Here is a 26,671-nt window from a genome sequence, read left to right on the forward strand (position 1 = left end):
ATATATATTATACAGTACTTTTTACTAATTGAGATTGCACATTTTTTGCGCCCCTTTATAGATATCGCCCTAGGCAATCGCCTAGTTTGCCTTATAGGAAGCGTTGGCCTGATCACACTATCATCAGATCTATCTTACTTACTACTTTGTCTCTAGGAAATTTAGATTTTTATATCTAAAATAAAAATCTAACTAAATTCTTATGCATGCCATAGAGCATAGGCTATTATAAAATGTAGGCTAACAAATTAATAATTATTAAAAAATATTAGCAGATGCCTTGTAGATCTAATCTAGTAGTAGCTTATAAAATACAACATAAATCTATATTCTATAGGCCTAACTATCTAGATCTACATTACACACACAACACATACATACATTAAGACAAGTCTTCATCTTATCCATAATGCTGGGCTTATAGTTATACTTATAGGCTAGGCTAATGTAAAAATTGTAACATATGTGTTGTTGTGTGTTGTGTTATGATTAGGCCTATAAATTTAAAGTAATAAATAGGCCTAGGCCTACATCATTTAATTATTACCCTAATTAATTAGGCATTAAGTTTACGTTTTAAGTAATAAGTGTCATTTAGGCCTACTTTTAGTGATTAGTGCTGATTATTTAGTAAACTCATTTAGTTCAGGCCAGTTCAGGCCTAACCTAAGATTTTGGTTTCACAACCAACTTGTATTTTAATTTTATATCTTGCCTAACCAAATGATAGATTTCTAATTTAAATTAAATTAATTTATTTTTACTTTAGTTAGAAAAGTTACGTGTGACTGCTGCGTGTAAATGTAGCAGTAACAGAGTATCTAACTGAAATCAGAATGAATAAAAATAAAAGTGAAAATCCATGGCAACCTTTGTGAAATTTTAGTTGAAAGAGCACCACCGGAGCCTATGGAGGCTTTTGATCCTCGTTTAACATATTTTGCAGCTAATAGCTTCTCAACAGTTGCTGTTGTTCCTGTACGGCATGCTTCCAGCAAATCATGATCTTTCCCCATTTCTTAAATGTATTGGTTTTAACAATATCTTATCATCCAGTAGTAGTAAACATTTTCGATGTAGTTTTCCCAGCAGAAGACTTCACATTTCTTTACTTCCTTATTTTTGACAACAAGCGCCACCTGTATACACTTAAAAGAATACGTTTCGATCAGTTAGAAAATTAATCTGATAATTACTTAATTTGTTAATCAGTTAAAAACACATTCATAATATCTATTTTGCTCATATCGCTTAATGGGACCAAAATTATGAATTACGAAATACTTCATTAAAAATATTAATAATCTTACAACACTTTTAGCAGGCAAACTGGCACATTCCTGAAAATTTCTTTGCCAGTTAACACTTGTTTTAAGGCTTAGATATCAAGTAGGCCTAAGAAATAAGCTTAACAAATTTAAGGGCGTTTAGAGGGATCCTGTTATTTTTAAATATTTAATGAGCACAAAAAAATTAACTGTATACCTATTATCTTAATTAACCCTCATGTCACATAATTATTTCATTTATCTTCATTTTTAAACATTATAATCAAGTCAAGCGTTAACACCTTTTTTACAGCGATCTTGTACAAGTTGTCTAGGCCTTACACGTTTCGATTGTGTTGCAGTTAAATTATTTTAATTTTAAAACAAGCCTGGAGTTAAAAATAAATAAATAGAATGTAACAAAAGTATAAAAATAACTAGTATTTAGATCTATACAGTGGCGTAGCCAGGATCGTCTCAAGGGGGGGGGGGGGGTTCCAATTTTTACCCGGGGACAAACTTTCGATTTGCACCTCCCCCCCCCCCTCAAACTTTCGATTTGCACCCCCCCCCCCCCTCAAACTTTCGATTTGCACCCCCCCCCTCTCAAACTTTCGATTTGCACCCCCCCCTCTCATACTTTTTATATATACCGAGGGGTCTATGGGGGGGGGTTATGACCCCCCCCTGCCTACGCCACTGGATCTATAAGCGATTGTATAGTTCTGAAAATGGAAGTGATACATAGGCTTACATGATACTTCGTTTTACGTAGGATCAGGCGGCTTAAAATAACACAATTACAATCAGTGATACTACTTATTTTATCGCTTGAGACGTGTTCTTTGCGGCTGCCAATTATGATCGCTTATTAATAGTAGTCCCGGATAACAAAAGACTATATACTGTCTAAATAAAAAGCCACAGTAGTCATATAGTTTGGCCTATATAGCTACTCCCTGCAATCCCTTCAGTACACAGTTTTTAAATATTAAAATATATAACTGCCAATGCTCTAAGGCTACTGCTCGAATGTCGATTGCTCTAGCATCCATCTATAATGCTTGGATGTGTTAAGGGGTCATCCATAAATGACGTCACGCTTTTTTTGACGATTTTTACCTCCCCCCTTCCCCTCCGTCACAAAAAGCCAGACCCCCACCCCTAAAATGACGTCACACCTCAGCCAACAACCCCCCCCCCCCTCAAAATTGAAGATGAATTTTTTTTAAATATCGATATTTTTCTAAAAGCTTGTCTGAACTCTGTCAAAATACAGTATTTTAATCAATTCCTTGCAATTTATTCAAACAGTTTTCCAAAACGTGAAATAACGACTAACATTCGTTTTATAAAATTGCTTTTTTATAATGCAAAAGTGTGACGTCGCACCATCTACCCCCCCCCCCCCTTTTCCCTCGTCACGAACCGTCACAAAATTACTGACCCCCCCCCCTCCCCCCTACGAGTGTGACGTCATTTATGGACGACCCCTTAATCAACCTAGCTGCTCGAAGTAGATCGTAGACCCTAGACCTCTAGACTTTGTTTCTCTTTGTTTAAAATAAAGTAAAACATATTGCTGGAAGTGCAGTAAACGTTTTTAATAGATGTTTATTATTTAGAGTAGAATCTATAAATAAATCCTTATTATGTGTTATCGTTTATATATTATTTTTTGAAATAAGAAGTAAGGTATTAGGCAAATAGTGACAATTTTTAAAACAATTAAAAATAAATTGTTAAATGTCAATGCAAACGGTAAGACTCGATTACTGAACAATGATTTACAAAAACTTTTCTTTAGTAAATGTAAGTTTATTAAAATGCGCCTCCCCCTTCTCTCCTTCTCCCCCTCTCAGAAGCACTGCTGTAGACTACGTCTCCAAAACTGAACCCTAATCATCAGAGGTCAGCTACAGGTCCGACTTAAATGTTAACCATTTATAGAGACTACATCCACACATGCTCTTTCGATCAGCTGTTTGTTTCTTTGTTGTTATTCTTTTAAAGTTGTAAACCGATCGACACAAGTCCGTAAAAAAAATTAGAGCCAATATAAAAGAGATTTTTATTGGTTCCACGTTCCACCAATTGCTTAGAGCGATACAAGTCACGTGAGGAAACAAGACCTATTATAATTCCCCAAAATAGAAACACATTGTAAACAAGGACCAGCTGAGTTAGTGGTTAGTGAAGTGTTCGTCGGTTCAAGTCGTAACAGATAAACAGAGACTACAGATCTATTCTAGATCTAGATTCTAGGTCTATCGGCTAGAAAATGAATATACTAGATCATCAACATGAAGACGTGACAAAAACCAAGCGTCTTAAGCCTCTTACTGTTGTAAGTACATCTAGATTCTAGATTTAGTTGTTTATTGTTAAAAGTTAAATTTTATTTTTTACTTTACCTCAATCTCACTCAGTGTTTAAAAAATCAATAGTTTAACCCCAAATTAACGGCGTGCAAGCTATTTGACCCACATTTTGATTTTGTCATTCTTTAGTTTAGTCTTTCATAGGCCCATTGTAGTATAGGCTATAGGCCTACTATTAGCCTACTAGATCTACTTGCAAAAGATCTGATAGAATGGTGAAAGATCGTTGAAGTAGAATCTAAGAAAATATAGATTCTATGTTCTTAAACAATAAACGTGGATAACGATTATAAAATAAATGGATTTTTATTTAAAAAAGCAGTTTTATACTAGGCTCTATAGCCTACTTTTATCTCTGTCATAGTGAGTAACCTAATTATTTAATTATGCCCAATTGTGCTACAATTTTAAACAAATTTAATTTAAGCTAAAGACCTTTAGGGCCTAAGTGAAGTTTACATCTTCAGTTATTTTTGTACCTACTTATTACCAGTGTTTTTTCCAGACTTTTTTCTCCGGGGGGGGGGGGGGGGAGGGGGGCGGACACTAGCAAAAGTGTATGTTTACTATATAAATTCCATCTCGTACGGGGGGGGGGGGGGGGCAGAGCCCCTTCAAAGAGATGCTTGGATGAGACTCTGCTTATTACTTAATGCTTTTTTAACTGTTATCCAAGCTGCACTTCCAGTTTATTTTAGTAGTCTACCACACACTTTCACTATGACTAGAAACAGATGACCCAAATGTGATGTGTAGACCTACTTTTTACTTGTTTCACCAATAATGCAGTTTAGATGTTTAAACCTAAGACTTTAGAGTGTTTAGATGCCTACTTTTGGAGGCGTATTGATTTTTTATTATATTTGATTAAAGTTAAATGTTAATAAATCTCAGTCATCATATTAGCTGGAATCTTTATTACGGAACTAAACCAAACTTCAACGTTTGTCAATAAAAATAAAAGTTGGTACAAATAACCCACATCTTTTACTGTTTCTTATGTCACATAGCATGTATTTAAGTACTTGTTATTTATGTGCTGTAGTTCTTATATCTACAGCTATGCGTACTGATTTTTTAAAATTTATCATCCTTTCTATTAGATGCTTGAAAATTTTAATAAACATTGATTTCTCTGTTGTTACCAAAATAATTTTTTATCATAATAAAAGTTAGGTCACAAAAGGTGTACAGAATTTTATAAGTATATATTTTTATAAGTATATATATATGGTCTCTATTCGTAAACTTCCATTTGAAACCAAGAAATGTATTATTCCCTGCGTTTTAAGGGTTTAGTGATGCATAGATCTATACATACTTTATACTTTTGCAATAAATTGTTAACCCTTTCATAATTTTTTTTTTGCACTTGGCTGCATAACCTTAAAAGTATTCACAACGCATCATTTAAAAATTCCTGATGCAGCAAAATAAATGTCAAAGTCCAGTGACAAAACATAAAAGCAGACACCTTTCATTTCAACCCCTCTTTTTGCCTGTTGGGGCAGGCTGAAATTTAAGTATTTATACTAGGCCTACAGTTATACATTTGTTACTAAATAATTTAAAAATTCTAAACTCACATAATGCCATTGAAGTTCTCTCAACATTTAATTCACTACATTTTAAATCTACTAGGTCTATATATATAAATATAAATATAAATATATATATATATATATATATAGGCCTATATATATATATATATATATATATATATATATATATATATATATATATATATATATATATATATATATATATATATATATATATATATATATATATATATATATATATATAAGTAACTAAAGAATGACAATGTTTTCACATTGTAGGCTAGATCTAGCAGCTGTTGCAAAATAGTAATTTTAGAAATTTGTATTGTTTTATTTTTATTAGACCTTAGAGATAGGTCTATTCCACATCAAAGCAGCTTTTTAAATTTTTCAATAGAAGAACCAAACTACAGAATATTCATCATTATTTTTTTAAATATTCATCTTCACTTTAACTTTATTAATTACTAGAAAACTCCATGGAGTCCCTAATACAAATACAATATCCTAAGGCTTAAGTCCCTAATTTACAATGCCCCCCCCCCCCCCCCCCCCCCCATCCTACTGGTACCACATCTACATTCTAGATCTATAATCTATATATATAATTCTCTTCTGGGAGCCGTTAGAAAACAAGCTGCAAGCGCCTCCTCGCAGTCCCCTCTCTTTCTCTATCACTATCACTACCACCCCCACCCCACCCCCACATTGTCTGGCGTGAGCTGTGGTCACGCTAAATGTTTACAAAGCTAAATGTTTACAAATCGTAGAGCCGTAGAGCCGGGTTTCTATTAGGGGCAGATAATTTAGTTCGATTTTAAACTTACAGGAGGTAACTAAGAAATAATTAAGAGGAGGCTGCTTTCACGGGGGGGGGGGGGTGTAGGGTGGGGGTTAGGGGAAAGGGGGGGGGGGGGTTAGTGTTTTAAAGCAAATATTTTCAGTGGCAGCATTGGTACTGTCGAATTCACAAATTATGAATTACTGAAAAGTAGAAAATAAAACAACTATATAGCGGCGTATGATACGCTGCGGGTCGGCTCGTTATTAAAATTAGACCTAGCTAGATCTATCTGTTAATTGTTAAAATATAGTAAAACAGAAAAAAACATTTTTTTTAAAAAGCAAACTATCAGACGTATCAGTTAAGTGATAATATAATATGATACCTCTAAATTAAAAAAAAAAAAAAAACAGGCTCGAATTTTGTTTGAAAATAAAATAAATAAAAAGCCTGTCAATTATCGTTTTTTATTTGGATCGTTGTAACAAAATTTAATTTCGCACGTCTGTTACGTAATAGGCCTATTTTTATTTTATTTCACATGGTTGTCGGCCAGTTAAATTAAATACGCGTCGGAGGTGTGTTTTAATGGGTTCAAAGGTTGCGATCGTCACAACCAGTTGTTGTTCAGTAATGAGTGGCCTTGTGCGAGTTCCCCAGTTAGACATAGGCCTACTACTTGAGGAGATATGACTATGTACAGTTTTTAAATAAGAAACGTTATTTCGTAATGTTTATGTATCCGGTTACATTATTCATTGAGGTGCAGGTGTCCTGCTGCGCGAATGCCATACGTGCATACGCTTAATAATGCTAGCTATAAACTTATATATTACACAACATAACGACGCAGTAGGTACAGTCTAGATCTACGACAACAACATTATGCGTTGCCCCATTAAGCCAAGAACAAAGCGTTAGCGAGGTAATGAAAACGAAAGTTGGCTTCATACTAAAATACGGGTAGGGTCGTACAGGCAATGTTGAAGATAACTTCTTGTGCCCGTATCGTCATTGTTTCTTTCAGACTTTTTTGAGGGGGGGGGGGGGGGGGAAGGGGGGCGGACCCTGGTAAAAGTTTATCTTTTTTCTTATACATTTAATTTAGTTGGAAGTGGTGGGGGGGGGGGGGGAGGGCGTAGAAGTCTAAAAGAAACATCCCTATATTTAGATGGTTCCCAGAAAGAACCGCAACGGAAAAAAGCGCAACGGAAAAAAGCGCAAATCAAAAAGCGCAACGGAAATAAGCGCACACGGAAAAAAGCGCAAAGAGAAAAAAGCGCACACAGAAAAAAGCGCAAAGAGAAAAAAGCGCAAACGGAAAAAAGCGCAAAGAGAAAAAAGCGCACACAGAAAAAAGCGCAAACGGAAAAAAGCGCAAACGGAAAAAAGCGCAAAGAGAAAAAAGCGCACACGGAAAAAAGCGCAAAGAGAAAAAAGCGCAAACAGAAAAAAGCGCAAAGAGAAAAAAGCGCACACAGAAAAAAGCGCAAACAGAAAAAAGCGCAAACGGAAAAAAGCGCAAAGATAAAAAAGCGCAAACGGAAAAAAGCGCAAACAGAAAAAAGCGCACACGGAAAAAAGCGCAAACGGAAAAAAGCGCAAACGGAAAAAAGCGCAAACAGAAAAAAGCGCAAACGGAAAAAAAGCGCAAACAGAAAAAAGCGCACACAGAAAAAAGCGCAAACGGAAAAAAGCGCAAACAGAAAAAAGCGCACACAGAAAAAAGCGCACACAGAAAAAAGCGCAAACGGAAAAAAGCGCAAACAGAAACAGAAAAATGCGCAACCAGAAAAAAACATAACGAAAAATGTGCAAAAGAGAAATTTACCACAAAGACCATATGGACTAGATGACACATTTATACATGACTGTTAGGGCTGCTGTGAGAGTGTCGTGTTTGATCACGTGATCTACTACCATTTAAAGCGTACCACTACCATCTGCATTCCCATCACCACGATACAGGCGATAATCACTTTACACAATGCCTATTATTTTCTTGGTCAATAATTATTCAACTACTATTCTCGTATAAACATAAAACTATCGACATTACACGAAGTATCTTTCACATTCTCCCTAGTCCGAACTACCTAGCTTGCATACTATAACAACCCGTTCCTATGGCAAAACTTCACTCTCTTTCATCCGCGTCATCAAACATGCATTCGTCATATCTCTCGTAACAACATTCATTCGCACCAAAATAACAATTTTGTATTTAATATTTTTTCACATCATGACGCACCTACCTACCTACCTACTACCCACCTACCCACCTACCTACCTACCTACCTAACTACCCACCTACCCACTTACCCGCCTACATACTTACCAAACTACCCACCAAAAAAGTATCGGCGAAGTTTTTTTTTTCTGTGTGCGCTTTTTTCTGTTTGCGCTTTTTTCCGTTTGCGCTTTTTTCTGTTTGCGCTTTTTTCCGTTTGCGCTTTTTTCCGTTTGCGCTTTTTTCCGTTTGCGCTTTTTTCTGTTTGCGCTTTTTTCCGTTTGCGCTATTTTCTCTTTGCGCTTTTTTCCGTTTGCGCTTTTTTCTGTTTGCGCTTTTTTCTCTTTGCGCTTTTTTCTGTTTGCGCTTTTTTCTCTTTGCGCTTTTTTCCGTGTGCGCTTTTTTCTCTTTGCGCTTTTTTCCGTTTGCGCTTTTTTCCGTTTGCGCTTTTTTCCGTTTGCGCTTTTTTTCTGTGTGCGCTTTTTTCTCTTTGCGCTTTTTTCCGTTTGCGCTTTTTTCTCTTTGCGCTTTTTTCTGTGTGCGCTTTTTTCTCTTTGCGCTTTTTTCCGTGTGCGCTTATTTCCGTTGCGCTTTTTGATTTGCGCTTTTTTCCGTTGCGCTTTTTTCCGTTGCGGTTCTTTCCGGCCACCTATTTAGATATATGTAAAAGTGTAGGCCTTTAGATCTAGCTCTACCAAAATACTTTAAGAATTAGAGCCTCTCAGAGGCGTAGCGACCTTTCTCGGCGCCCGGGGACAAACTTTTCGATTTGCACCCCACCCCTCAAACTTTCGATTTGCACCCCCCCCCCCCTCAAGATTTCGATTTGCACACCCCCCTCAACCTTTCAATTTATTTTTCCAACCCATTTTGGCGCCCCCTAAGGTCGGCGCCCGGGGACATATGGCCCCCCTTCCCCACTCGCTACGCTACTGGAGCCTCTTTCTTACTGCCTTTACTCCTGTGTGAAGCATCAAACCTCAACCGTTAATCGGGTTATCTTTCTCTTTGTCCGGTCCCCGCTGTGCGTTTTGCCGTCTCCAAGGACATCTATGATCTATACGTTTTACAGCAGCAATAAAAAGCTATACATGGTGGTTCTTAATGAACATAGATTCATGCCTGTCAGTGGCGTAGCGGGGGGGGGGGGGGGGGGGCATGCGGACCGCACCGGGTGACACCATTTAGGGGGGTGACACCAAGGCAAAAAATATCAAAATGTATAGAGAAAAATAAAATGATAATTCCACTTAATTAAGTGATTAATTCGAGTGTTAAATAGTATTTTAAGAGCAAATTAGACAAATCCCGACGAGGGGGGGGGGGTGGGGTGCAAATCGAAAGTTTGAAGGGGGGAGGGTGCAAATCGAAGGTTCAAAGGTTAATCCAGAGAGCGCGCCAAATTGAAAGTTGGGCGCCGGGAAGGGTCGCTACGCCTCTGGGAGGGTGCAGTGTTTCTTCCAGACTTTTTTCTCCGGGGGGGGGGGGGCGGTTGACTTTCTTTGGGGGGGGGGGGGGGGACACTGTTAAAAGTATATATTTTCTATATAAATTATATAAATTTCATTTCGTTCGGGGGGGGGGGGGGGGTAAACATTTTTCGGCCGAAGAGATGCCTGGAAGAAACTCTGGGAGGGTGACACGATTAAATGCCGCACCGGGTGACACCCGACCTTGCTACGCCACTGATGCCTGTTAATTACCTAAAAACTACACTCCATACAGTATCGCAACATGTTCATACTGTATCGATCCTCTGAAGTTATTAACATAAATAACCAAAGAAGTATCGATTTTTATAAGATTATTTTAACCGAAATGGAAACTTAAAAAAAGTAATCTACAGCAAGTTTCAAGGGAGTTTGACTCTTGTAATGAAGAAGGAAGTTGGTATTGTAGGTTTCGGTTGTTTCTGGCAAGTAGTATTCCCAGAAGTTGTCGCTACTATTAGATTTCAAGGGAGACATAGTAATCTCCTTCCCAGATAGTAAAGATATGTTTGAAATATGATACCTAGCCTACTATTATCATGAGTCTTAAAACCATAACTTCTTCCCCAATTAAAGCGCATTTAAAAAAAGGCTTACTTACAATACAAGAAGTAGACCCTAGACATTAACAACCAAAAATCCACATGGTTTTTATAAGACTTGGAACATTTACTGTTTCTTAAACTTACTAGGCATGCTGCCCAGCTTCGCTTAGGCTTTCGAAAACATTGAGAATTTGAATGCTTAATTAATTCGCCCGAAGGTCGGTCTACGACCTCAAGAGTTATGAAGAGGTTCCTCCGTGGACATTTTTTTTCGATTTATAGCTCATATAAGGTACCGGTCAGTCGAGGTCAGTTTTGACCCCCACATCGTAGACTTTTCGGCCAACCGGCCCCCGTGTTCTGTCGCACCAAGGCAAGATCATACCAAATTTGAAGCGCCTGCGGCGCCGGGAAGTGCCCTATCGGACACCCGACAATCTAGAATCTAGATCTAGATCTAGATTCCTAAAAGAATTTTTTTTTTAAGTTTAGCCCGAGCATAATAAAAAAGAATACATTAACCAAGTTGACTTGCTGTGTCTCGAACCCGCACCACCTGCGTGGTTTAATGTACACTAACATCTCCGCTATTTAGGCACCTTATAAAATACGGAGAATGAAACACGTATTTTAAAATCTTAGCTTACACGAATATGCCTATTCTTTCAAATTATTTTTTTATCCCAAATTAGCCAGTTCATAACAAAGATTTTGTATAAAATAAATAAGTCTTGAAATAGTTTAGTCCTAATATAGAAATTTATTTTTGGAATTGATTTTAGAGAAGTTAGAGTCTAAATCTAGATCTTAGCGTCTACGTCTAGATTATAGATCTAGTTATTGCGTAGATTTAGATTTAGTCTAGATCTAGAATCTCTAGATCTAGAATCCAAATAAATAAAATAAATTTTATGAGTTTAGGCCGGAAAAACTGTATTGTATACATTTCATAGTGTACGTAGATCTAAATCAAATTTGAATGAAATAGTTCATTTCTTTTTATTCAAAACACAGCAGATGACGTCATTAGTTAATGTATAAGCAATAGCGACGTCACAGTTTTATGCGTTCTTTTTCACATGTATTAATGCTTTTCCGGTTGCATAAATAATACTGTTTCTCTACATTCGAATACGCCTTTAATTTTTATTTTTCTTCTTTAAGTAAAATTGTGGTTATACATTTAAAACATCTAACATATTATTTTCAACAAAAGTCCGTAAAAAGTTCTCGATATATCGCTGCCGATTCTGACGTGATGTCCGGCGAAAATTTTTTGCGGACAGAGAAAGAGAGAGAGAGAGAGAGAGATGTGCGCACATTGGGCTTTTATAAATTAGGATTTTAACCGAAATGGAAACTTAAAAAAAGTAATCTACAGCAAGTTTCAAGGGAGTTTGACTCTTGTAATGAAGAAGGAAGTTGGTATTGTAGGTTTCGGTTGTTTCTGGCAAGTAGTATTCCCAGAAGTTGTCGCTACTATTAGATTTCAAGGGAGACATAGTAATCTCCTTCCCAGATAGTAAAGATATGTTTGAAATATGATACCTAGCCTACTATTATCATGAGTCTTAAAACCATAACTTCTTCCCCAATTAAAGCGCATTTAAAAAAAGGCTTACTTACAATACAAGAAGTAGACCCTAGACATTAACAACCAAAAATCCACATGGTTTTTATAAGACTTGGAACATTTACTGTTTCTTAAACTTACTAGGCATGCTGCCCAGCTTCGCTTAGGCTTTCGAAAACATTGAGAATTTGAATGCTTAATTAATTCGCCCGAAGGTCGGTCTACGACCTCAAGAGTTATGAAGAGGTTCCTCCGTGGACATTTTTTTTCGATTTATAGCTCATATAAGGTACCGGTCAGTCGAGGTCAGTTTTGACCCCCACATCGTAGACTTTTCGGCCAACCGGCCCCCGTGTTCTGTCGCACCAAGGCAAGATCATACCAAATTTGAAGCGCCTGCGGCGCCGGGAAGTGCCCTATCGGACACCCGACAATCTAGAATCTAGATCTAGATTCCTAAAAGAATTTTTTTTTTAAGTTTAGCCCGAGCATAATAAAAAAGAATACATTAACCAAGTTGACTTGCTGTGTCTCGAACCCGCACCACCTGCGTGGTTTAATGTACACTAACATCTCCGCTATTTAGGCACCTTATAAAATACGGAGAATGAAACACGTATTTTAAAATCTTAGCTTACACGAATATGCCTATTCTTTCAAATTATTTTTTTATCCCAAATTAGCCAGTTCATAACAAAGATTTTGTATAAAATAAATAAGTCTTGAAATAGTTTAGTCCTAATATAGAAATTTATTTTTGGAATTGATTTTAGAGAAGTTAGAGTCTAAATCTAGATCTTAGCGTCTACGTCTAGATTATAGATCTAGTTATTGCGTAGATTTAGATTTAGTCTAGATCTAGAATCTCTAGATCTAGAATCCAAATAAATAAAATAAATTTTATGAGTTTAGGCCGGAAAAACTGTATTGTATACATTTCATAGTGTACGTAGATCTAAATCAAATTTGAATGAAATAGTTCATTTCTTTTTATTCAAAACACAGCAGATGACGTCATTAGTTAATGTATAAGCAATAGCGACGTCACAGTTTTATGCGTTCTTTTTCACATGTATTAATGCTTTTCCGGTTGCATAAATAATACTGTTTCTCTACATTCGAATACGCCTTTAATTTTTATTTTTCTTCTTTAAGTAAAATTGTGGTTATACATTTAAAACATCTAACATATTATTTTCAACAAAAGTCCGTAAAAAGTTCTCGATATATCGCTGCCGATTCTGACGTGATGTCCGGCGAAAATTTTTTGCGGACAGAGAAAGAGAGAGAGAGAGAGAGAGATGTGCGCACATTGGGCTTTTATAAATTAGGATTTTAACCGAAATGGAAACTTAAAAAAAGTAATCTACAGCAAGTTTCAAGGGAGTTTGACTCTTGTAATGAAGAAGGAAGTTGGTATTGTAGGTTTCGGTTGTTTCTGGCAAGTAGTATTCCCAGAAGTTGTCGCTACTATTAGATTTCAAGGGAGACATAGTAATCTCCTTCCCAGATAGTAAAGATATGTTTGAAATATGATACCTAGCCTACTATTATCATGAGTCTTAAAACCATAACTTCTTCCCCAATTAAAGCGCATTTAAAAAAGGCTTACTTACAATACAAGAAGTAGACCCTAGACATTAACAACCAAAAATCCACATGGTTTTTATAAGACTTGGAACATTTACTGTTTCTTAAACTTACTAGGCATGCTGCCCAGCTTCGCTTAGGCTTTCGAAAACATTGAGAATTTGAATGCTTAATTAATTCGCCCGAAGGTCGGTCTACGACCTCAAGAGTTATGAAGAGGTTCCTCCGTGGACATTTTTTTTCGATTTATAGCTCATATAAGGTACCGGTCAGTCGAGGTCAGTTTTGACCCCCACATCGTAGACTTTTCGGCCAACCGGCCCCCGTGTTCTGTCGCACCAAGGCAAGATCATACCAAATTTGAAGCGCCTGCGGCGCCGGGAAGTGCCCTATCGGACACCCGACAATCTAGAATCTAGATCTAGATCTAGATTCCTAAAAGAATTTTTTTTTTAAGTTTAGCCCGAGCATAATAAAAAAGAATACATTAACCAAGTTGACTTGCTGTGTCTCGAACCCGCACCACCTGCGTAGTTTAATGTACACTAACATCTCCGCTATTTAGGCACCTTATAAAATACGGAGAATGAAACACGTATTTTAAAATCTTAGCTTACACGAATATGCCTATTCTTTCAAATTATTTTTTTATCCCAAATTAGCCAGTTCATAACAAAGATTTTGTATAAAATAAATAAGTCTTGAAATAGTTTAGTCCTAATATAGAAATTTATTTTTGGAATTGATTTTAGAGAAGTTAGAGTCTAAATCTAGATCTTAGCGTCTACGTCTAGATTATAGATCTAGTTATTGCGTAGATTTAGATTTAGTCTAGATCTAGAATCTCTAGATCTAGAATCCAAATAAATAAAATAAATTTTATGAGTTTAGGCCGGAAAAACTGTATTGTATACATTTCATAGTGTACGTAGATCTAAATCAAATTTGAATGAAATAGTTCATTTCTTTTTATTCAAAACACAGCAGATGACGTCATTAGTTAATGTATAAGCAATAGCGACGTCACAGTTTTATGCGTTCTTTTTCACATGTATTAATGCTTTTCCGGTTGCATAAATAATACTGTTTCTCTACATTCGAATACGCCTTTAATTTTTATTTTTCTTCTTTAAGTAAAATTGTGGTTATACATTTAAAACATCTAACATATTATTTTCAACAAAAGTCCGTAAAAAGTTCTCGATATATCGCTGCCGATTCTGACGTGATGTCCGGCGAAAATTTTTTGCGGACAGAGAAAGAGAGAGAGAGAGAGAGAGATGTGCGCACATTGGGCTTTTATAAATTAGGATTTTAACCGAAATGGAAACTTAAAAAAAGTAATCTACAGCAAGTTTCAAGGGAGTTTGACTCTTGTAATGAAGAAGGAAGTTGGTATTGTAGGTTTCGGTTGTTTCTGGCAAGTAGTATTCCCAGAAGTTGTCGCTACTATTAGATTTCAAGGGAGACATAGTAATCTCCTTCCCAGATAGTAAAGATATGTTTGAAATATGATACCTAGCCTACTATTATCATGAGTCTTAAAACCATAACTTCTTCCCCAATTAAAGCGCATTTAAAAAAAGGCTTACTTACAATACAAGAAGTAGACCCTAGACATTAACAACCAAAAATCCACATGGTTTTTATAAGACTTGGAACATTTACTGTTTCTTAAACTTACTAGGCATGCTGCCCAGCTTCGCTTAGGCTTTCGAAAACATTGAGAATTTGAATGCTTAATTAATTCGCCCGAAGGTCGGTCTACGACCTCAAGAGTTATGAAGAGGTTCCTCCGTGGACATTTTTTTTCGATTTATAGCTCATATAAGGTACCGGTCAGTCGAGGTCAGTTTTGACCCCCACATCGTAGACTTTTCGGCCAACCGGCCCCCGTGTTCTGTCGCACCAAGGCAAGATCATACCAAATTTGAAGCGCCTGCGGCGCCGGGAAGTGCCCTATCGGACACCCGACAATCTAGAATCTAGATCTAGATCTAGATTCCTAAAAGAATTTTTTTTTTAAGTTTAGCCCGAGCATAATAAAAAAGAATACATTAACCAAGTTGACTTGCTGTGTCTCGAACCCGCACCACCTGCGTAGTTTAATGTACACTAACATCTCCGCTATTTAGGCACCTTATAAAATACGGAGAATGAAACACGTATTTTAAAATCTTAGCTTACACGAATATGCCTATTCTTTCAAATTATTTTTTTATCCCAAATTAGCCAGTTCATAACAAAGATTTTGTATAAAATAAATAAGTCTTGAAATAGTTTAGTCCTAATATAGAAATTTATTTTTGGAATTGATTTTAGAGAAGTTAGAGTCTAAATCTAGATCTTAGCGTCTACGTCTAGATTATAGATCTAGTTATTGCGTAGATTTAGATTTAGTCTAGATCTAGAATCTCTAGATCTAGAATCCAAATAAATAAAATAAATTTTATGAGTTTAGGCCGGAAAAACTGTATTGTATACATTTCATAGTGTACGTAGATCTAAATCAAATTTGAATGAAATAGTTCATTTCTTTTTATTCAAAACACAGCAGATGACGTCATTAGTTAATGTATAAGCAATAGCGACGTCACAGTTTTATGCGTTCTTTTTCACATGTATTAATGCTTTTCCGGTTGCATAAATAATACTGTTTCTCTACATTCGAATACGCCTTTAATTTTTATTTTTCTTCTTTAAGTAAAATTGTGGTTATACATTTAAAACATCTAACATATTATTTTCAACAAAAGTCCGTAAAAAGTTCTCGATATATCGCTGCCGATTCTGACGTGATGTCCGGCGAAAATTTTTTGCGGACAGAGAAAGAGAGAGAGAGAGAGAGAGATGTGCGCACATTGGGCTTTTATAAATTAGGATTTTAACCGAAATGGAAACTTAAAAAAAGTAATCTACAGCAAGTTTCAAGGGAGTTTGACTCTTGTAATGAAGAAGGAAGTTGGTATTGTAGGTTTCGGTTGTTTCTGGCAAGTAGTATTCCCAGAAGTTGTCGCTACTATTAGATTTCAAGGGAGACATAGTAATCTCCTTCCCAGATAGTAAAGATATGTTTGAAATATGATACCTAGCCTACTATTATCATGAGTCTTAAAACCATAACTTCTTCCCCAATTAAAGCGCATTTAAAAAAAGGCTTACTTACAATACAAGAAGTAGACCCTAGACATTAACAACCAAAAATCCACATGGTTTTTATAAGACTTGGAACATTTACTGTTTCTTAAACTTACTAGGCATGCTGCCCAGCTTCGCTTAGGCTTTCGAAAACATTGAGAATTTGAATGCTTAATTAATTCGCCCGAAGGTCGGTCTACGACCTCAAGAGTTATGAAGAGGTTCCTCCGTGGACATTTTTTTTCGATTTATAGCTCATATAAGGTACCGGTCAGTCGAGGTCAGTTTTGACCCCCACATCGTAGACTTTTCGGCCAACCGGCCCCCGTGTTCTGTCGCACCAAGGCAAGATCATACCAAATTTGAAGCGCCTGCGGCGCCGGGAAGTGCCCTATCGGACACCCGACAATCTAGAATCTAGATCTAGATCTAGATTCCTAAAAGAATTTTTTTTTTAAGTTTAGCCCGAGCATAATAAAAAAGAATACATTAACCAAGTTGACTTGCTGTGTCTCGAACCCGCACCACCTGCGTGGTTTAATGTACACTAACATCTCCGCTATTTAGGCACCTTATAAAATACGGAGAATGAAACACGTATTTTAAAATCTTAGCTTACACGAATATGCCTATTCTTTCAAATTATTTTTTTATCCCAAATTAGCCAGTTCATAACAAAGATTTTGTATAAAATAAATAAGTCTTGAAATAGTTTAGTCCTAATATAGAAATTTATTTTTGGAATTGATTTTAGAGAAGTTAGAGTCTAAATCTAGATCTTAGCGTCTACGTCTAGATTATAGATCTAGTTATTGCGTAGATTTAGATTTAGTCTAGATCTAGAATCTCTAGATCTAGAATCCAAATAAATAAAATAAATTTTATGAGTTTAGGCCGGAAAAACTGTATTGTATACATTTCATAGTGTACGTAGATCTAAATCAAATTTGAATGAAATAGTTCATTTCTTTTTATTCAAAACACAGCAGATGACGTCATTAGTTAATGTATAAGCAATAGCGACGTCACAGTTTTATGCGTTCTTTTTCACATGTATTAATGCTTTTCCGGTTGCATAAATAATACTGTTTCTCTACATTCGAATACGCCTTTAATTTTTATTTTTCTTCTTTAAGTAAAATTGTGGTTATACATTTAAAACATCTAACATATTATTTTCAACAAAAGTCCGTAAAAAGTTCTCGATATATCGCTGCCGATTCTGACGTGATGTCCGGCGAAAATTTTTTGCGGACAGAGAAAGAGAGAGAGAGAGAGAGAGATGTGCGCACATTGGGCTTTTATAAATTAGGATTTTAACCGAAATGGAAACTTAAAAAAAGTAATCTACAGCAAGTTTCAAGGGAGTTTGACTCTTGTAATGAAGAAGGAAGTTGGTATTGTAGGTTTCGGTTGTTTCTGGCAAGTAGTATTCCCAGAAGTTGTCGCTACTATTAGATTTCAAGGGAGACATAGTAATCTCCTTCCCAGATAGTAAAGATATGTTTGAAATATGATACCTAGCCTACTATTATCATGAGTCTTAAAACCATAACTTCTTCCCCAATTAAAGCGCATTTAAAAAAAGGCTTACTTACAATACAAGAAGTAGACCCTAGACATTAACAACCAAAAATCCACATGGTTTTTATAAGACTTGGAACATTTACTGTTTCTTAAACTTACTAGGCATGCTGCCCAGCTTCGCTTAGGCTTTCGAAAACATTGAGAATTTGAATGCTTAATTAATTCGCCCGAAGGTCGGTCTACGACCTCAAGAGTTATGAAGAGGTTCCTCCGTGGACATTTTTTTTCGATTTATAGCTCATATAAGGTACCGGTCAGTCGAGGTCAGTTTTGACCCCCACATCGTAGACTTTTCGGCCAACCGGCCCCCGTGTTCTGTCGCACCAAGGCAAGATCATACCAAATTTGAAGCGCCTGCGGCGCCGGGAAGTGCCCTATCGGACACCCGACAATCTAGAATCTAGATCTAGATTCCTAAAAGAATTTTTTTTTTAAGTTTAGCCCGAGCATAATAAAAAAGAATACATTAACCAAGTTGACTTGCTGTGTCTCGAACCCGCACCACCTGCGTGGTTTAATGTACACTAACATCTCCGCTATTTAGGCACCTTATAAAATACGGAGAATGAAACACGTATTTTAAAATCTTAGCTTACACGAATATGCCTATTCTTTCAAATTATTTTTTTATCCCAAATTAGCCAGTTCATAACAAAGATTTTGTATAAAATAAATAAGTCTTGAAATAGTTTAGTCCTAATATAGAAATTTATTTTTGGAATTGATTTTAGAGAAGTTAGAGTCTAAATCTAGATCTTAGCGTCTACGTCTAGATTATAGATCTAGTTATTGCGTAGATTTAGATTTAGTCTAGATCTAGAATCTCTAGATCTAGAATCCAAATAAATAAAATAAATTTTATGAGTTTAGGCCGGAAAAACTGTATTGTATACATTTCATAGTGTACGTAGATCTAAATCAAATTTGAATGAAATAGTTCATTTCTTTTTATTCAAAACACAGCAGATGACGTCATTAGTTAATGTATAAGCAATAGCGACGTCACAGTTTTATGCGTTCTTTTTCACATGTATTAATGCTTTTCCGGTTGCATAAATAATACTGTTTCTCTACATTCGAATACGCCTTTAATTTTTATTTTTCTTCTTTAAGTAAAATTGTGGTTATACATTTAAAACATCTAACATATTATTTTCAACAAAAGTCCGTAAAAAGTTCTCGATATATCGCTGCCGATTCTGACGTGATGTCCGGCGAAAATTTTTTGCGGACAGAGAAAGAGAGAGAGAGAGAGAGAGATGTGCGCACATTGGGCTTTTATAAATTAGGATTTTAACCGAAATGGAAACTTAAAAAAAGTAATCTACAGCAAGTTTCAAGGGAGTTTGACTCTTGTAATGAAGAAGGAAGTTGGTATTGTAGGTTTCGGTTGTTTCTGGCAAGTAGTATTCCCAGAAGTTGTCGCTACTATTAGATTTCAAGGGAGACATAGTAATCTCCTTCCCAGATAGTAAAGATATGTTTGAAATATGATACCTAGCCTACTATTATCATGAGTCTTAAAACCATAACTTCTTCCCCAATTAAAGCGCATTTAAAAAAGGCTTACTTACAATACAAGAAGTAGACCCTAGACATTAACAACCAAAAATCCACATGGTTTTTATAAGACTTGGAACATTTACTGTTTCTTAAACTTACTAGGCATGCTGCCCAGCTTCGCTTAGGCTTTCGAAAACATTGAGAATTTGAATGCTTAATTAATTCGCCCGAAGGTCGGTCTACGACCTCAAGAGTTATGAAGAGGTTCCTCCGTGGACATTTTTTTTCGATTTATAGCTCATATAAGGTACCGGTCAGTCGAGGTCAGTTTTGACCCCCACATCGTAGACTTTTCGGCCAACCGGCCCCCGTGTTCTGTCGCACCAAGGCAAGATCATACCAAATTTGAAGCGCCTGCGGCGCCGGGAAGTGCCCTATCGGACACCCGACAATCTAGAATCTAGATCTAGATCTAGATTCCTAAAAGAATTTTTTTTTTAAGTTTAGCCCGAGCATAATAAAAAAGAATACATTAACCAAGTTGACTTGCTGTGTCTCGAACCCGCACCACCTGCGTAGTTTAATGTACACTAACATCTCCGCTATTTAGGCACCTTATAAAATACGGAGAATGAAACACGTATTTTAAAATCTTAGCTTACACGAATATGCCTATTCTTTCAAATTATTTTTTTATCCCAAATTAGCCAGTTCATAACAAAGATTTTGTATAAAATAAATAAGTCTTGAAATAGTTTAGTCCTAATATAGAAATTTATTTTTGGAATTGATTTTAGAGAAGTTAGAGTCTAAATCTAGATCTTAGCGTCTACGTCTAGATTATAGATCTAGTTATTGCGTAGATTTAGATTTAGTCTAGATCTAGAATCTCTAGATCTAGAATCCAAATAAATAAAATAAATTTTATGAGTTTAGGCCGGAAAAACTGTATTGTATACATTTCATAGTGTACGTAGATCTAAATCAAATTTGAATGAAATAGTTCATTTCTTTTTATTCAAAACACAGCAGATGACGTCATTAGTTAATGTATAAGCAATAGCGACGTCACAGTTTTATGCGTTCTTTTTCACATGTATTAATGCTTTTCCGGTTGCATAAATAATACTGTTTCTCTACATTCGAATACGCCTTTAATTTTTATTTTTCTTCTTTAAGTAAAATTGTGGTTATACATTTAAAACATCTAACATATTATTTTCAACAAAAGTCCGTAAAAAGTTCTCGATATATCGCTGCCGATTCTGACGTGATGTCCGGCGAAAATTTTTTGCGGACAGAGAAAGAGAGAGAGAGAGAGAGAGATGTGCGCACATTGGGCTTTTATAAATTAGGATTTTAACCGAAATGGAAACTTAAAAAAAGTAATCTACAGCAAGTTTCAAGGGAGTTTGACTCTTGTAATGAAGAAGGAAGTTGGTATTGTAGGTTTCGGTTGTTTCTGGCAAGTAGTATTCCCAGAAGTTGTCGCTACTATTAGATTTCAAGGGAGACATAGTAATCTCCTTCCCAGATAGTAAAGATATGTTTGAAATATGATACCTAGCCTACTATTATCATGAGTCTTAAAACCATAACTTCTTCCCCAATTAAAGCGCATTTAAAAAAAGGCTTACTTACAATACAAGAAGTAGACCCTAGACATTAACAACCAAAAATCCACATGGTTTTTATAAGACTTGGAACATTTACTGTTTCTTAAACTTACTAGGCATGCTGCCCAGCTTCGCTTAGGCTTTCGAAAACATTGAGAATTTGAATGCTTAATTAATTCGCCCGAAGGTCGGTCTACGACCTCAAGAGTTATGAAGAGGTTCCTCCGTGGACATTTTTTTTCGATTTATAGCTCATATAAGGTACCGGTCAGTCGAGGTCAGTTTTGACCCCCACATCGTAGACTTTTCGGCCAACCGGCCCCCGTGTTCTGTCGCACCAAGGCAAGATCATACCAAATTTGAAGCGCCTGCGGCGCCGGGAAGTGCCCTATCGGACACCCGACAATCTAGAATCTAGATCTAGATCTAGATTCCTAAAAGAATTTTTTTTTTAAGTTTAGCCCGAGCATAATAAAAAAGAATACATTAACCAAGTTGACTTGCTGTGTCTCGAACCCGCACCACCTGCGTGGTTTAATGTACACTAACATCTCCGCTATTTAGGCACCTTATAAAATACGGAGAATGAAACACGTATTTTAAAATCTTAGCTTACACGAATATGCCTATTCTTTCAAATTATTTTTTTATCCCAAATTAGCCAGTTCATAACAAAGATTTTGTATAAAATAAATAAGTCTTGAAATAGTTTAGTCCTAATATAGAAATTTATTTTTGGAATTGATTTTAGAGAAGTTAGAGTCTAAATCTAGATCTTAGCGTCTACGTCTAGATTATAGATCTAGTTATTGCGTAGATTTAGATTTAGTCTAGATCTAGAATCTCTAGATCTAGAATCCAAATAAATAAAATAAATTTTATGAGTTTAGGCCGGAAAAACTGTATTGTATACATTTCATAGTGTACGTAGATCTAAATCAAATTTGAATGAAATAGTTCATTTCTTTTTATTCAAAACACAGCAGATGACGTCATTAGTTAATGTATAAGCAATAGCGACGTCACAGTTTTATGCGTTCTTTTTCACATGTATTAATGCTTTTCCGGTTGCATAAATAATACTGTTTCTCTACATTCGAATACGCCTTTAATTTTTATTTTTCTTCTTTAAGTAAAATTGTGGTTATACATTTAAAACATCTAACATATTATTTTCAACAAAAGTCCGTAAAAAGTTCTCGATATATCGCTGCCGATTCTGACGTGATGTCCGGCGAAAATTTTTTGCGGACAGAGAAAGAGAGAGAGAGAGAGAAGAGCGCACATGGCCTTTTATAAATTAGGATTAGATCATGTCTTTTAGGGCCGCCCTACTTATACCGCGATTTACTTTACGTAGGCCTGTTAAATGACACCCCCTCCCTCTAAAAAGTACACGATTGTATAAATTTTTGTTCGTGCACAATGTTTTTGTCACCCTACTCTCTAGTATCCATCAATTATGCATGGCAATAATTATACCCAATTTTCGATTCTGTTATACGGCATTGATACAAAGCGTAAGCAGCTTCTTCTTTGTTTTACAATTAACTGTCCCGTTTCATCGACTTGTATGAACCTCGCTTTCATTAAAACAGCTGTCCCTTTCCATCGACTTGACCTAACTCTCGCTTTCACCAAAACAACTATCCCGTTCCATCGACTTTTCTATAGCCTCTCGCTTTGATTGAAACCACCACGTCCTTCCCTAGCTCTGCCCTAAAAAAAAAACCCTCTACGTTGTTTGTGCCAGTGTGGCATGTCAGGAGTCTGACCAGGTCAGTTGTGTCAACAGCCTTGGAAAATTGTTTACTGGTTGTTTTTCATTAGGAAAAAAAACCCCGGTTCGTTGTACGGTCAGCCCGTTAAAGATATCTCGAGCAGAAGATAGTGACGTAATGGCTATTGATTTTTTGTTTAAAAGTGGGGGGTGAGTCATGCAACTATTGACGGCAGAAATAGAGACGAGAGGGAGATGTGTGTTGGAGTTGGGGGGGGGGGTGTGAATTGGAAATAAATTCTGTTGTATGCATACACTTATTGATTATTATAAAAGAATATCATTTTCGCCCGAAAGATGATTTAAATAAATAAGACGCTCTAGTAACTTGTGCTACTCTCGCTATCCTAACACTTGTGTTCTGAACCCTAGCAATTATCTGAACCATAACGTGTACATCATTCTGGTAGAAACATCACACGCACGCACACACACACACATTTTGTGTGTGTTTAAACCAAAATGCCTAGAAGTAAGCCTATACTATGAAAGAACAGTGAACGATACATTAAAAGAGTCTATGTAATATGTTAAAAGACATTAAACTGAAAGTTATTGATATTATTTAGAAATTATACTTGTTTTGGTAAAGTCAGTAGCGTACGCAGGGGGGGGGAGCAGGGGGAGCGGCCGCTCCCCCTCTGGTCATTTTCAGCAAAGTGGCGCCTTTTTGGAAACTTTTTAAACTCAAAGTTTTAAACAATGATATTTGTTAAAAAAATATTTTTGGTCGGCACATCTATGTAAATCACAAGATTTCTTTTCATGCAGCAATTAAGCATTATTGTACTGGTCTAGTAGTGACTACGTTTACAACACGTATTAACAGCTGCATCAGTTTGCCATTCTAAAAATAACCATTACTATGCATTGCAATGTTTAAAAAACCTCTACGGTAATACCACTTGGCAAGAGGGGTGTTAAGTTTAAGGCAACTGTATAATGTATTTGCTTACGAATAATTGAATTAGAAAATGTTATACATAAAACTTCACACATAATTACTTTATATATACAGTTTGAATAGTGTGATTAATTTAAAAAAAAATTACAATACAGAAACAAGTACAACTGATGTGGCACCTCTATTTAAATTTACTTATGGGCAAACCTCACCACCACAATTGTGTAGAGCGACATTAATACACTGGGTTGGATAATTGACCTAAAGTAAACGGACAGTGGTGAATGAAGTTGAACCCCCCCCCCCCCCCCCCCACACACACACACACCCCGAACTGATCTGTTAAGTACATGTAGAAAAACGCGTAATGATGTACCAAAGTACCATGCCGCCAGAAAATTAGCTTTTTAAACGTAAAACTCTGTGAATATTGTTTTTGCAATTACTAGTAAAAAGGTGTGTGATCAATACAGTGATCTAACCCATACCTATCACTATGTTAAAAAATGATCTTTAAAGAACCCAAGGAAGCAGTAGTTAATTAAAATATATGATCCGAACTAAAAGACCGCTATTTTGTTAAATGTAGGCTGTTATTACGAATGTTTATCTATTATAATAAAAGCGTGGTTTTATACCAACTCTGATTTTAAAAACTTTCATTATGCTGCAATACTTTAGCATTTATGATGACAATATATTAAATTCTGATTATAGACAAAAACATTTTGTAAACACGAATAGTGTTAAACAATTTCATTATATTCTTAAGTAATTATTTATTTCTTTTGACATTTATAATTAAATGTGTAGATATATACAGGGGCGTAGCGAGGGGGGGGGGGCGGGGGGTGCGGACCGCACCGGGTGACACCATTTAGGGGGGTGACACCAAGGCAAAAAATAGCAAAATATAGAGAAAAACTTGAGGGGGGGGTGCAAATCGAAAGTTTGAGGGGGGGGGGGGGTTGCAAATCGAAAGCTTGAAAGTTTGTTCCCGGCAAGGGTCGCTACGCCTCTGGGGGTGAGACCATTAAGTGCCGGACCGGGTGACACCCAACCTCGCTACGCCACTGGATATATACATATTTATATCAAGAGAGTGATTATTTCCCCTATTTCACTTGTCTTAAATAATTTTCCAGGAATTATTATGTAAGAAATTTTTTTTACAAGAATTACAAAACAGATTGTATTATGTTAATTGTTTTTGGTTGTAGTGCATATATATATATATATATATATATATATATATATATATATATATATATATATATATATATATATATATATATATATATATATATATATATATATATATATATAATACACGTATATAGAACGTGTTAAAAATTCGGCGCCTTTTTTTGCTCTTTTCGCTCCCCCTACAACGAAAACCTGGATACGCCTCTGGGTAAAGTATACAACTTTAAAAAAAAATTGTTTGCATGAACAGACGAAGTCAGAATCTATACTTCTTCTTCTTCTTCATTCTTAATTTTTAGTGTTGGAAGGGATCGAGCCTTATCTGCCAGAGGGTTTGAACTCGAGACTTTTTTTTTCGAATGTATCAACCATGAGCTTTTGCCGACTCGACCACGCCTAACGTCAGTTCAGTTTCCTTTGATTACCAACTATCATTACATTTTTTTTAAACTCAACAAAAATAACTATGTTTTTTCTATGTTACATAAAACTTAATGAAATGGAACTTTCCGATGTCAACATTTGACGAGTGTAGAACCAACAATAGGTTTATATTTTGATTAGAGTCAAACCATTATTCATAACGAAGTGTCTACTCGGAATAAGATTTTTCGGCAAAAGATAGTTCTGCGCATGCGCAGTGACCTATGGCTAGGGTTAGGGCTAGAATGAGGGTTAGGGGTATAATTAGGGATAGGGTTAGGGATAGGATTAGGGCTAGGGTTAGGGATAGGATTAGGGCTAGGATTAGGGCTAGGGTTAGGGATAGGATTAGGGAGAGGGTTAAGGATAGGATTAGGGTTGGTATTAGGGTTCTGCGGTTGTAAACACACGCATGCGCAGTACCATTGAAAACATCGCCGCTAAGGCAAGTCGTAGTTTCTCTCCATTGCGCATGCGTATCGCATGCGTATCTTATTCCGACTAGAATCGGCCTATTCATAATGTTATTGTTATGAAGTATACAAGATGCTATAGACAGTTTTGCAAGGTTTTAATGTTTACTTTTGATACAAACCATAATTTTTACTTTATTACTATTCATTTTTCTCTATTTTAACAAGCTTTGAGAATAAAGTATGGGTGTCCTCCCTTAGTTTTATTGAAAATTAGAATGGGAAATAAGTTACATGAACTATTATTCAATATTAAAGAATTCTAAAAAGTAATTGTTAACATTGCCATATAGTGATAATAATAATATAATAGCTATTTAGTAATAAAAACAATATGTTATTTTGCACATTTCAAAATATGTTTAATGTAGAGGGTGTGTTTCTGTGTTTTAAAAAGTGTATTAAAGCATTCGTTTCACAGAAGGAATGCTATATGTAGCTCTTCTTTTTTTACCATTGAACTTGTTGTTTATTGGGATATCCCATGTAACAACAGCAGGAGTAAAAAAAAATGTTGCTTAAACATGATGTAACTAACGGCATTATTACTTGAATAATGATAGTTGACGCGGTATACTAATCATGCGCAAATGTTGCCAAGCGATTAAAATATACGCC

At 36.0% G+C, this 26,671-nt stretch overlaps 2 protein-coding genes across 9 annotated transcripts in view; one reads left to right on the forward strand and one right to left on the reverse strand.

Moving 5' to 3' along the window:
* The window catches only part of LOC131935825 (ankyrin repeat and SAM domain-containing protein 1A), a 71,977-nt gene extending 70,635 nt beyond the window's left edge, over window positions 1-1,342 (reverse strand). For all 8 annotated transcript variants that reach the window (XM_059292501.1, XM_059292497.1, XM_059292500.1 and 5 more), the window contains exons 1-2: window positions 1,311-1,342; window positions 871-1,148 (exon numbers count right to left, since the gene is read on the reverse strand). In XM_059292501.1, the coding sequence (XP_059148484.1) occupies window positions 871-1,016 (146 nt within the window). In that variant the 5' untranslated portion in view covers window positions 1,017-1,148; window positions 1,311-1,342. The remainder of the gene's footprint in view (window positions 1-870; window positions 1,149-1,310) is intronic.
* Window positions 1,343-3,410: 2,068 nt separating this feature from the next.
* Window positions 3,411-26,671, forward strand: part of LOC131935865 (lysoplasmalogenase-like protein TMEM86A) — a 67,052-nt gene continuing 43,791 nt past the window's right edge. Inside the window, exon 1 of the mRNA XM_059292584.1 lies at window positions 3,411-3,615. Within this exon, the coding sequence (XP_059148567.1) occupies window positions 3,550-3,615 (66 nt within the window). The 5' untranslated portion in view covers window positions 3,411-3,549. The remainder of the gene's footprint in view (window positions 3,616-26,671) is intronic.

The sequence above is a fragment of the Physella acuta genome, unplaced genomic scaffold (assembly GCF_028476545.2).
Source record: "Physella acuta isolate Inbredline_101_S28 unplaced genomic scaffold, ASM2847654v3 ptg000161l, whole genome shotgun sequence".
Lineage (NCBI taxonomy): Eukaryota > Metazoa > Mollusca > Gastropoda > Physidae > Physella > Physella acuta.